Source organism: Gavialis gangeticus, unplaced genomic scaffold, assembly GCF_001723915.1.
Source record: "Gavialis gangeticus isolate Ggan-Ray unplaced genomic scaffold, GavGan_comp1, whole genome shotgun sequence".
Taxonomy (NCBI): domain Eukaryota; kingdom Metazoa; phylum Chordata; order Crocodylia; family Gavialidae; genus Gavialis; species Gavialis gangeticus.
The window spans coordinates 1,382,112-1,395,733 of record NW_017729026.1 but is presented as its reverse complement, the minus strand read 5'-3'; the positions used below and the strand labels follow the sequence as shown (position 1 = coordinate 1,395,733).

The window sequence follows — 13,622 nt, the reverse complement described above, 5'->3', positions numbered from 1 at the left end:
CCGTTGGAAGCCCACTTGAGAAATCCTGTCCAACCTCAGTCTGCAAGTTAGTTATTCTTTGTCTGCAGTTATTTGATCAAATATGTATTTAGCCAGTAATAATTCTATGTAACCCACATTCCTCTGCCTTATTTATGAGAATGGCTTGTGATACTATCAAAAGCCTTACTGAAGACCAGATGCATTACTATCCATCTCACTCCCCTTATTCAACAAACCAGTTAACATGTCAAAGAAAAAAATCAAGTTGGTTTGGTATGATTTGTTGGCTGCTAGTGATTACCCTTTCATTCTCAAGATGTTTACAAATGTACTGTTTTAAAATTTCCTTGAGTAGCTTCCCAGATATTGAAAACAGACTGAATATCTTGTGCTCACTTCTCTCTGCCCCCCTTCCCCTATTTAAAGAAGGTTCTATGTTAGTTCTCCTCCAGTTCCCTGGGATCTTGCCTCTCATATATGAGTTCATAAATATTACTGTCAGTGGCTCCAAAATTTCTTCAGCTAATTCCATCAGCCAACTGGGACAAATATTAACAGGCCCTCCTGATTTAAATTCATTCAGATAAACTAGTATGTTCTTGGACATGTTCTTTATTTCAAATGTTCTGCATCTCTTTTCTTCTCCTTACTTATATGAATTTGGTTAGTTGCCCAGTCACATTTTCTTTTTCTTTCCATTTTTGTGTGGGGTTTTTTGGATGAAAACAAGCAAAATAGGTAGAAGGCAAGTCCATCATCTTTCCATCTTTCATTAATAGCACACTTTATGTGTTGGGCGGTTTATGTAGTAGTCCATCTTTCTCACCTGACTTTTATGTAGAACCACTCTGCTTCTTGTCATCTTTAACGTATCTTGCCATTTTTATTGAGAAGGGTAGCCTTTGTTTTCCTAATTTCCCTACACATTTCTGCTATTCTTTTGTATACTTTTGTAAAAACAAACCGTTCCTTCCACTGCATATATACATCTCTTTTCATTACTTATCTATTTTCAAATAGTGACAAAACACCTTGGGCAGCAAAAGCAGTCTCTTAACATCAAAGAAAATCATAAAATTATAGAGACAACCACCCAGGAAAGTATCCAGAAAAAACAATGCTAACAATTTTTTCTAAGAAAAATCTCATGGGGGAGTATTATGCCACAGTACTGTTTTTTTAGGTAATATCACAAGATACCATATGTGTAACACTTCAGACATAAACCACTGTACATGTACATGCATGTATGCATGTTCCACACAAAAGGCTTATATAATCTAGCATGTACATACCTCTGTCTTTGCTTAGGTCATGTTTATTGCCTAGAACAGACATCCTATTGTGTTATAAAAGCTACACTAACAGTTTAACAATTGTAAGTTATATTGTGTACATTGATTATATAGATATATGTAAATAAAAGACGTTGCTGTCTCATTTGGACATGGTATGTGTGATATGATTTTTCAATAACAATTATGTGAATGGTAATCTGTTTTGTTAGTTTTTGTCTAAATTTAGTTGTAATTCTTACATGGGAGTTACGATCCCACGCTGCTCCTGTGTGTTCATGGGCTATTTTTTGTCAGATTCAAGTTCAAATAATAATTATTCAAAATGATGAGGAGAGCTAAGTTGTCTCTGTTCACCAAGAAAACATTCAGAGCACAGCTGGAAAATATTCACAAAAAAGTGAAATTTGGATGAGAAATAACAAAATTTATTTATATGTCTGTGTTTTGTCAAAATGTGCCTCTGGTTGGACACCAGGGCTGCTGGCATTGGGAAATAGGAATAGCTGACAGATATGAGCAGTTCTGTCAGCAAACCTCAAGTAGCTCTAAGAGGTAATTTTAAATAAAGGGAAACTCTTAGTTTGCTTTATTTTAGAAGTTCAAAAGTAGCTTATTTTTTAACTGTATATGGTTGAGTGTTTTTGAGAGAGAGAAGTTTGGAATGTTTGTAGAGTGTGCTGCAAGCTAGAGGAATGTAAGAAAAACATGGTACAATGTTTTTTCTAAAGAGCAAAGATGCTTTCTTATAGAAATTTAGTACAGATTTTGCTGTGAAAGAAATGTCAAGATTCATTTGTCTTCCAAAGTGTCATTTGTGACAAATTCAAGAAATAAATTATTTAACTGTGGAACAAACTTTGTCTTTAATACCTCTTCTAAGTTCACTTAGCTTTGAAGAAACTACAAATGATAACTAATGCAAAATTGGTGCTTGAAGAATGAACCATTTACAGGGTTTTTTTATTAAGCTTTAATTTGAAAATATTTTATTTAGACTAGGAAGTGATATTCTATTTTCTGTCTTCCTGCCTAACTTAATAGTCTAACTGTGTGTATATGCTATAACATATTGATATAAAATAGTTTATATGTACAGTAAAATAGTGTTATATATCAAATCACTTAGTTTAAGGATGATCAAGTTAAAATATAGGCATTTAGTGTTAATGTGGTCTCCTATTAGAAATTATGACCACACAAAAGAGTTCTGGATTGTAGGAGGAGTAAAAGCTTATCTTAGTTGTATAATTAAACTGACAATACAAATGGCTAACATCTTTCTAACATGACAGATCCATTGTATTCATTATACTATAATATATATATTAAATAGGAATGATTTTTCTTCTATTTCTAATTTTATTGTTTTTGAAAGTGAACCAGTTGTTTTGTTCTAGTCTTTGTTTTCTTTTCTTTTTTGTTTTGCTGAAGAAAAAATGTTAAGAGTGGCTTTATAGTTGTGCTGAGAAAAAGCTAGAAATGAAACTACAGGATATTCTAGACAAGGTTTGAACTTTTTATTAAGTACAGTATTACTAACAAAATGAGTTGAAAAATCAAGTACTTAAAAGCTGGGACATGCTACAGGATTCCAATACAATCTTATTTTGGCCAGCTTCTGTGTATACATTGTTATAGAATCTTGCCCAAGAATCGCCTACAGTGTCTATAGCAGACTCAGAAATAAACCATGCTACAGTGCTCAAATCAAGAGAGACGTGTTTACAAATGAAGCATGATTCATGTAGAAAAAATCTTTATACGAGAACATAATTAAGTGTATCATAATGCGTATACACAAAGGGGCTGAATTGAAGTTGTATAATCAACCTTTTTTTGTGACACGTCTTAATTTTGGATGCTAATTTTTGCAACATATATACATCTTTTTCTTTGCAATTTCTAGATGTTTTAAAAATCTATACAACCATAATAGATATAAAAAAGCATATCATCCTCAGAAACTGTATTTGATCTACATAGCCATCAGCAGGGTTTGAATTTAACTTTTCCACATCAGACCTAAGAGAGCAATGGGTAGATGTAGTAGGAATTACCCACTGTTAAAAGGAACTACTGAGGGAAAAATGTAACACGCATCTTTCCACCTGCTTACAATAGATACCAGTTTGCCAAATCTGGGGGAAGGGAGGGTTGACAGTGACAGTAAAAGATGCTTCTCTCCCTTTGTCAAATTTCAAATTTCTGCTTCAGACAAATAAAGCAGTGAGGACATTTTAGCATCAGCCAAACTATCTACTTTTTCAAAACCTATTCTGAGATACTAGTCAACAATTATGCTGATAATATGTTTTGGGAAATAACAGGTCAAATGTAAGTGTGGAAAACTTAAGTTTAAATGGTTACAAGACTGGCAAAATTTTCAAGCAATTGAAAATAAGGGTTTATAATAGAAAATGTTAGGCAACTTTAAACAGACATTGCTGTGCCTTTGATTGCTCTTCCTATAACAAGCACACTATCCACTAGAAAACAGTCTTTAATATACAGCCATTTACATTTTAGATATATTAGTTTTAACTTCACTGTTCATTCATATTTTTCTGCTCCTTCAGGACAAACATACTGGGTGTGTCTATATGTGCATTTACGCCAGCTTAAATTTACTGTGCAGTAAGTGGGAATAGGCTGGTGTTTACACATGCAGGCATTAAAGCACATTAACGTTATATGTGGACTGACCTGGGACTAAAGTTAGTCCCAAGTCAGTCCATGCACATAGTGTTACTACACAGTAAAGCATCTACATGTGTGTTACTGCACAGTAAATAATAGGGTTTAAATTAGATACTTGCATGATACAGGTATCAAATTTATGCTCAAGTCAGTGTAAGTCACCATATTTACGTAGACATACATGCGTAGACACACACCCATACTGCACAGTAATTTCAGTTACTATTCAGTAAATGAGCAGGTGTATGGAAAATTCCTGTTCATACCTTTTTTTTTAAACACACAAACTACTTTTTAAACCTTATTTTTTGATTCATTTGCATTTCCATGATGCCTAAGGAGCCATATCCATCATCAAGGACTTCATTGTGCAAGGCACTGGACAAACACGGAACAAAGGTTGTGATGTTGAATCACAGCCATCTCTTCTACAGAAGAGAGCAAATCTGTTTTTATTCTCTGGCAAACAAAAAGGATGTAGGATATTTTTCCTGCTTGAATAACTCTGATTAATATCAGAGCCGAAAAGTGCATCAAACAGTAACAGTTAAGGAAATCTTAGATTTTCAGTCTGGAATCTGCTCTTGTCTGTGCATCTGTAGAAATGCTGTTTGAATGTGCAAAAGAAAATAACAGTCTTTCCATCCTGACAAGAAAGAGAGAAACTTCCTATGACTTTCTAAGATGGGAATGTCTCTTGAATATCCTCAAGCTGATTGTATTTGAATGGGAAATCATGACACTTTAATCTCTAGTGAACACCTGGGGAGAATTAAACTGTATATGCAATAAAATACCAGTTGTTTATCCTTGGTAGCTTTCTTTTGTTTTCTTAAATACATACAAGATGGAAATCCCCAGACTTTCTTTAACTTTTTGCTGTAAAAGAAACTGCTAAACAAAAACTGACATTACAGTAAACCATTTGCATTCATTTTATTTAATCTAACACAGATCATGTTTCCAGTAGACAATAAATGTAATGCAGTGTTGACAGATATGTGGAAGTGGATACACAATTAGATGATGAAATCTGGTCAAAACAGTTCAAATCTCATTTTATGCCTTTGCACTGCTTTGAATATTGGTATAAAATTCTTACATGCTGGTATATGACCTGCTCACTACATAGGTAAGATTTCCACTGCTCATTAAGTCTAGTGTTTAGGGAGATCACCCTACCAAAAAAACCCCCAAACCACTGGGAAGCTAGGTTTGATTCAAATAATCAGTGATGTCAACAGGATTTTCTCCACTGCTTTATAGTGACTTTGGATAAAGACTTTAATGTATTGTTCCAGTTGCAGTGGGAAAAGGAGAAATAAAGAGCTTTTATGTCTCATATAACCATGTGCCTTGGAGCAAATGGATCTTAATGGGAGGTGAAACTAAAGAACACTAGAATGTCCACCAAGTTATTTCTACACTTAGGCGTAAAAATGCAGCTCACCTCGGAAAAACAGGACAGATTCAGCTAACAGGACAAAAAATGGTGAAAAATTATTTTGAGAAAAAGGAACTGAGGACAAAGATCAGATAATTCCAAAATAAAATTGTCAATGAATACATCAGGGCCAAAGATAAAAATATTATCACAGTATTAACCTAGTAACTGGCACCTGCTCCTCCTGCACAAAATAAAAATGTAAACAAACACATTGGCACCTAATGGACCTCTGTCTGCTCTTCACCCCCACCTCTGGCCTTTTCTTTCTTCTGCTCTCCATCGCCTTGATTGACTCCATGTGGTAAGCAATTTTCCTGTTGCAGATGACCTTGCTACGGCTTAGTTGTAATAAAGATGTTGTTGTGGGGAAAATATAAATGTAATTAATCTTCAGATAAAGCAAGCAAAAGTGTAGTGCTTGCTGCAGATTGGAATACGGTTAACCGTCTAGCATGGGATTTCTTGGTACACCTTGAAATGTTTTGCCTGCTTTGTGAGTGTGAGAGGCAGATTGCCCTTTAGGGCTATCACTGAAAAAAACCCATTTTCATCCCTTCCATATGGCTTTAGTATTAAAATCCATGGTGGAGCCCTAAATTTGAAAGGAAAATCTAAATCCATTGCATGATGCCATACTTTGGAAGTCATAATTTCATAAACAACCTGGAAAAAAGGAGATAGAAACTAATGTAACAAAACACAAAAATAATTTAATTAAATAATCTCAGCACCTTTTCAGTTGTTATCATTTATTAGAGATGCATTTATGACTAGTGGGTAAAATACAGGCTGGGAAAAATTAGGGCTTTTCTTCTGACTTGTGAGGCAACAGGCTACAGCTTCTCCATTTCTAAAAGGAGGATGAGTATATTGTGAGACTTAAGAAATGTGCATTAATTGCTTTGTGATATTTGCATTAAAGGCAGAAAATTTTTTCAAATAATTAACATTGAATTATATATAACTTATAAGAATAAAAATGCTGCCAAAGACTTCAAAGAAATCCATAAGGGTCATTTATATAAGTCTATCAAATTGATTTTAAAATGGACTTATACTATTAAATCTGTCTACCCTCAGCACCCCTCCCCCCATCAAAAGCTTCATTTTAGTATCATAGAGCTAGAAGAGACTTCAGGAGCATCTAGTCCAGCCACTACCTGCTCACGGCAGGATCATCCTTTTCTAAACCACTCCAGCCACGTGTTTGACAAATCAGTTTTTACAAATCTCCAATGAGGAACATTTCACATCTTTCCTAAGTAGCCTGTTCCAGTGCCTAACCACTCTTATCATTAGACAGTTCTTCCTACTATCTAGCCTACATTTTCCTTGCTGCATTTTAAAGTTAGTTGTCTTGTCCCCTGTGGACACAGAGAATAGTCTCTCATCAACCTCTTTATAACATAACTTCTCTATTTGAAGCCTGTTATCACACCTCCTCTTGTCTTCTCTTCTCTGAGCTATGTAATTCCAGTTCTTCCAACTGTGAATAAATCTGTTTTCCCCTATCAGTATGTAGTCAGTTGCTTTGAACATACCATTACATTTTCAGGTCAGATAGGCTGACATTTCATAAATTATTTGAAAGTAAAAATGTCTTCCTTATGGGTACCTCATTAGGCAACATTGGATAAATAAGTTTTTGGTTTACAAAAAATTAACTGTTTAGGAGATATGTTTAAATTGCATTTGTGAAATTCACCTTTATATTCTCATTTTATAAAAATTTGTTGTGTACAGTACAGTGCACACTGAAAGCCCAAGGCTTCTAGGCACTTCCATAATGCAAATAATGGCACTTTTTCCTTTTCTAACAGGTCTATGGAAATGCAGGATCTAGCAAGCCCTCATAATCTTGTGGGAAGTAGTGATACTTCAGGTAGCTCCAAACTGGATAAATCTAATCTCAGCAGCACATCTGTTACAACAAATGGAACAGGAGGTAAGTATGAGACATCATGGAGGGACAGAAATTTGCTACAATTTAATGCTGGCTAGTTTTAAATTAGCATTTCAACTTAGTGTTGAGTGTAAGGCCGGTATATCTGTCAGATCTCAGCAAAAATATGAACAATAGTAGGACAATTTTATGTTGTGCTTTTTACTGTTTAATTCTATGTAACAATTTGAAACTGAATGAGAAAAGGCATTGGGCCTGAGTTCCCTCATCTCTTACGGTAAGTCAGTTGAACTCAAATATAACTTTGCTGGCTTCTTTGAATGTACACAGGGTGAGTGAGGGGAGGCCCCTTGATGTTTAATAGTCAAGACTGTTAAAAAAGAGTTAACTTCTGGAATTATTTGGTTTAAAAGAGCGTTTAATTTTCTATAATGTCTCAGTTATGTTTGTTGATCTGAATTAAGATATATTTTCTTTCTGATAATATACCATTGACAAATAATATACTATACAATCCTGCTGCAAACCTGGGTTCATTTAAAAGCTGTAAACTTTGAAGAGTGCACCAAGATTTCTACAAGTCTTGATTTAGATACTTTAGTCACATGGTGCACATGCTAATTTCAGTTGTCTGCAAGTACGGAATGCGTAACATAAATAATGGTTGTAAGCTATAGCAAGCCGTTACCATATAATAAAAAAAAAATGATTGTTGTTCTGTACCCTGCCATGAAGACATTATAGTTTAGAGAAAGTCTAGCTCCAGCAATGCATTCTATGTGAAGGACAGATTCTGATACCCTTGCCCTAGTGATTGGTCTGAATGCAATATTATGCTGTGGGAATAAGAGTATCAGACTCAGGAACGAAATGCAGGCCCTACTGATGCCCATGAGATTTGTACCTCTGACTTTATTAGAGCCAAGATTTCTCCTTTGCCTTTTCCAAGTTGTACATTAACATACCCTTCTCTGGTGTTTTAAGACTTTAAACCAACATCTTTATAGTTCAGCTCTTTTGTCCTATAATTTACACAGTTTTATTCACTTGTTTCTATTCAAAAAATTATTTCTATGTCAGTGAAAATTTACATTTGAGTATGAAGGGACTAGACCCCTGTAGAAAGGTCTTTTAGATTCAACATAGTTACATATCCAAGTATAAATATTCTAGAATGAGAGCTGAAAACTAGAAAAATACCTTTAAAAGCACTAATCATTATTTGTATATGTTATACTTACATAAATACACCAGCTAAAATAATACAAAAGCAATCCGGTGCAGTTAAAAAGACTTGGCTTGAAGTGCAAAAGCACTTACTTGTGTTGAAGAATATTCATGTGCATTGAGCAGACTTTTAGACAATGAATCATTGTACCATTCCCATTCTCAGGAGACAACATGACTGTTTTAAATACTGCAGACTGGTTGCTGAGTTGCAGCACTCCCTCTTCTGCAACAAGTATGAGAGATCATGGTACAGTGCATGTGTGTGATTGTGTGGCTCCATGATTGCTGTGTTACATCTCTCTTTTTCTGTTTTGTTCTTTTGTTCTGTGGTTTGAACATTTCTGTGTGTTTTCTTACTCCTCGGAGTCCTTTCACAGAGCCAGATAAGTAGAAAGAAGCAGTATTTAACATTGATGTTATCATACCTGTTAAGCCCTTTTGCCAGCCACAAGAATCTTAGTTTACCTGGAATTAAGTTAACTGTATACATCTTCATAGTCTGATGGCATTAGTTTCAGAGGGGCTGAAAACAGACAGCTGTGATGAATATCAATGGGAGCAGCAAGTCTCTGGAAGTCAGACCAACAGTTTTCTCACAGAATATCTACTTGTCTGCCTTTAGGGACTCAGCTCCACATATAAGGTTGAAGTTATTATTCTTTAAAGCATCTAGACAAATGTATAGATGCTTTATATATAGCCATATATATAGTGCCATAAATGTATCTGGCACCTTAACAAATGTTTGTCTAAATCCTCCAATTATTTGCTGCTACTCAGTCCTTTTTTCTCATATGTATTATTACTTTTACTTTGTATCATGATGATAGCCAGGAACTTAGTGATAGATGAAGGCCCCATGCTACTAGGTACTTTACAAACAAGTAACCAAAAAATGGACCCTACAATGGGTTACACCTGGAGCTTATTGTAAATGTGGGTATGCTTTTTCATAACCATTTGCAGAACGTGACTGAGAAACATAATACATAAATACAGTATCACAGAGACTTTGGTTTAGTCTCTGAATGTGTGATGGCAGTTTTGTACACACTCAGTGATGGGTTTGCACTAGTAGTTATACCTGTGCCCAGTTTATGCAGAAAAAATATATGCTTTTGCATCTAACATTTCATTTTCAAATGTATGGTATGTCTTCAATGTAGCGTTTTCTCAGGTTCTTAGGATATTGCCCCTGATATGTCCCCCCTCTTCCATGAACAGAGATATCTTGCCTAAGTCTGGCAGTGCTTTAAAGCCAGTCAGCTGGCTTGGCTGGAAGATGCCAGCTAAATCACTTGAGAGCTGATAGTCCTCCAAAATGCCTTTTCTCAGTTTTGCCCCTGTGCCCAGATGGACCAATTTCTCCTATAGCTCACAAGGAAAAACATCTCAGGAGCACAAAGAACATGAACTATGCCCTCCAAAATCCTTCAGTAAACTTGCATGACCATAGTATCATAGGGTTCACATTAACTCTGATATGGTTCTGAACAGTAGTTCTCTGAAATAGGCAATCCCGGGTACCAGTAACCCGAGGTAATTTTCTGCAATGAAGGGACAGACGTAGAAACTTATATCGGGTGTTTTGCTGAGCCACATTTTCAAATATATTCTGTGACGCTGGGTTCTCAGGCTTTAGGCAATCATAGTTAGATATTGTGTATTTAAAATATCTCAAGATAACATATGAAATTTTGTTTAGGCCAAACAAACAGTTTAGCTTTAATCTATTGAACCCCGTTCACCTGAAAGTCTTCCAAACTGGTAGAAAAAATCCTTATATTCTTCACCTTGGTGCTTTGGGGACAAAAATAACTTAGTGTTTATAGGCCAGATTCCCCAAGGCATTTAAAACAAAGATTTCTGACTTGAATGTCAGAGAGGAAATCCTGCAGGAGAAAAAAAATGGGGCACTAATGATCTTAGACATCCATGTGAATCAGCAATACTTTTAGTTTGATTATAGAATGGGCTATCTATTCTAGTTCATTATTTTACTTAGCTGTTTAGAAATAAATAGATAAACAAAAAAGGAGAGTGAAGGAAAAATCCTTCAGAAAGATATGTTTTCTTAGGTTTTCTTACAGGGGATGTCTCTTTGAAACTTGCTGTCTAAGGACAGTAAGATCACTAGTTCTATGATTCCTTTTATTTCTTTTTTTTAGGTCTGTATGTATTAGGGAAGCCTCTCCATGTGGTGTTTGTATTTGCCTAATGTTTGCTTGGCATTCTCAAACTGTGTGATTTAGTATATACCATAATCAGTAACCTAGTGAGTTATGATACGGGATGTGCATGCTGCTCTTGGTCTGTTTCCTCCATGTTTATCCTTACACATAGCTCAATCTCAGCTAGAATCATAGAAAAATAGGCCTGGAAGGTTCTTCAAAAGGTCATTAAGTACAGCCTGCTGCTCAGGGCAGGGTTTGTCCTTGTCTAAACCAACCTAGTCAAGTCTTTGCTTAACCTGCCCTTAAAAACTTCCAAAGGATGGATATGCCACAACCTCTGTGGGTAGCTGATCCAGTGCTTAACCACGTTCATAGTGAGAGAGTTCTTTCTAGTATCCAACCTAAATGTCCCTTGCTGCAATTTTAAAACTCTTGCTTCCTTGTCCTATTTGTGCAGCTACAGAGAATAGTCTTTCTCCATCCTCTTTATAACCAACCTTCAGGCATCAGAAGTCTGGTATCAAATCCCCATTCAATCTTCTCTCCTTCAGACTAAATAATCTGAGTTTTTCAGCCTTCCTTCTAAATCCTGTTTCCCAGCCCTCTAATCCTCTAGCCCAGATGTTCTGTTCTGCAACTGACTTTGCCTGCTTGCCCCAGTTATTGCTCACAGGTGGTGATGATTCATTCTAGAAACCCCTCGATAGACTTTTCCTGGACAATTCAGTGAAATGTATCAGAGTCTCTTGCTGCTGTTCCCTTTCCAGACAAATCATAGCTTCCCTCCGACAGCTGGAGTGGATGGTTGGCTCTTTTGACTTTGTCCCAACACCCCACTGTTGATATCAGGAAATACTTCTTATAGAGTCTGTCAGCCTCCATTAGTCTTTGAGCTATTTATTAGTTGTTTAGTAGCTACTTTTCTCCATTATTATTGCCACCCCTTCCCTACTCATACAGTACTTGTAGAAAAGCCATCAAGCCTGCTAAAGTGAGTGGAAATCTTTCATCCGGTTAACTGGCTGAGTCACCTCTCCTGCCTTTTCACTTATTAAAGGATCCAAAGTCTCCTGCTATGATGGGTCCTTCCTTTCCCATTCTCAGCCTCACCTCGCTCACTGTCAGTTATAGGAGTGGAAAACAGGAATACAACCTGCTGCCTACCCAGTTTGTAATACCTTTTTCCATTTTCAATCATCCAAATGCAACCACCTTGTTACAAATGGAATATTGCACATCATTCATTTCAGGATCAAATATTTTGGCCTTATCTGTTCTTTTAAAAGCTGTTACCTGTTGGGAGCCACCATCCAAACTAGTCTTCTAGTTTGGTGGTGCTCTTGAATCTTTTCAGCTAAGACCTAATTTGTTTTTCTTACTACTGATGTGATATCTCTAGGCAAGAAAAACCCACATTTTTAAGAGTGAGTTTAGCCTCTTTAAAGTAGTAATTCAAGGGTATAGACAGACATGACAATTATAAAGATTACAAAGAATAACAACTCAAGCTGTTACCATACAACTGTTAGGTCTGCATGATTGTGTAGTGCAGCAAAGATGCAAGTGCGGCAAAACCATTTCAGGTTTAATTCTACTTCATTCAGGGTCAAAGTTGGGGTTATTTAGCTGACATGAATTGCCATGGGATCACGTAGACCTAGAGTAGCCATTGGTCCTGTTTTATACTGGACTGCCCTGCTTTTAAACCTTTATCCATTGTCTATTTCTAAATGAGGAACTGAGCACAAAAAGTCCTGTTTTCCAGTTCATTGGTGGAAATACATGCCAATTGTTTGTCTTCTTCTTTCAGTTAGCTGTAGCTAGAGGTAGGGTACAGCCAGGAGAAGCAGAGCTCCTAGCCAAGGAGGGAGGGAAGTGACCTTTTTGTGGTAGCCCCGCATCTTGCTGCTGATTCATGGAGAAGGCAGCAGCCCCACCCCTCACCACTGATTGACCGAGGGGACCCACCCCTCACCAGGGGAATGTCCCTGTATTCTGGGGATGCATCAATGTCCAGACATGGTACTTAGACATGATAGACATGACAGTTAGATTCAGCTGCTGTGCATTCCCCAGCAGCAGTAGCTCTTTCCATTTTAATGCAACTAAACTATATATTTGTCTATACCTCAGAATAATAGTTGAAATTGCAACCTTTAAGAGCAGTCCTTGCATTACTCTGTTGTAGCAGAACATTGGGCGATGCCACATACTGTCTCTCATGCTGCAAAAGTTAGCCCATGCTCTGCATGATGAAGATGATATCAGCTCATATTTTGATTTCAACTTTGAATGTGATTGCTTTTGTGGTCTGAAGTTAAAGAGGGGGCTTTTGGTTAATTTAATGCCCCGCTTTCTTCCCATAGTTTAATTCTGGGCAACATAAAGGAAGGCAGCATTCCAAAAGTCTAGCCACACCAAGAATAAATTGTGATGAAATCCTTACTCTGATACAATCTCCAAGTGATAGATTAGAGCTGTTTAAAATCAAGATTGTATCAAAAGATATTTTCCATATGTATTTTTGACAAACTGTAGTAACAGTTGGTGGATTTTTATCCTATTAAATACATTGGGGATTTTTTTTCTTTTTCACATGCAACAGGGAGAGGATACATTGCTAAATATTTGGGCCTGTGAAAGTGCAGTACAAATTGCAATAGGTAGAAATATACATAGTTCTAAAAAATACCTTTCATCTCACTTTTGAAACCTTTATTCAGGAGAGAAGCTAAGCCCATGCTAAAGTGCTTTTTAAATGTAATAGTTTCCTCCATGTCTTTAGTACCTCTGTCGCTTTTACCATACTGGAATGCTGACCTAAGTGGAGATTGCCAAAGATACTATATTATGACTGTGTAATATAGACAAGTGTCCCCAAGATGTCCGCA

At 36.3% G+C, this 13,622-nt stretch overlaps 1 protein-coding gene and 1 long non-coding RNA gene across 9 annotated transcripts in view; one reads left to right on the top strand and one right to left on the bottom strand.

Moving 5' to 3' along the window:
* Positions 1–6,545: 6,545 nt before the first annotated feature.
* The window catches only part of EYA4 (EYA transcriptional coactivator and phosphatase 4), a 100,663-nt gene continuing 93,586 nt past the window's right edge, over positions 6,546–13,622 (top strand). For 5 of the 8 annotated variants that reach the window (XM_019520250.1, XM_019520249.1, XM_019520248.1 and 2 more), the window contains exons 1-2: positions 6,546–7,369; positions 8,721–8,789. In XM_019520250.1, coding sequence (XP_019375795.1) covers positions 7,249–7,369; positions 8,721–8,789 — 190 coding nt within the window. In that variant the 5' untranslated portion in view covers positions 6,546–7,248. The remainder of the gene's footprint in view (positions 7,370–8,720; positions 8,790–13,622) is intronic. The other 3 variants (XM_019520253.1, XM_019520252.1, XM_019520251.1) reach the window with 1 other exon arrangement.
* LOC109299754 overlaps positions 8,859–13,622 on the bottom strand; it is a 20,455-nt gene continuing 15,691 nt past the window's right edge. Inside the window, exon 2 of the long non-coding RNA XR_002097988.1 lies at positions 8,859–9,080. This is a non-coding gene — a long non-coding RNA (uncharacterized LOC109299754). The remainder of the gene's footprint in view (positions 9,081–13,622) is intronic.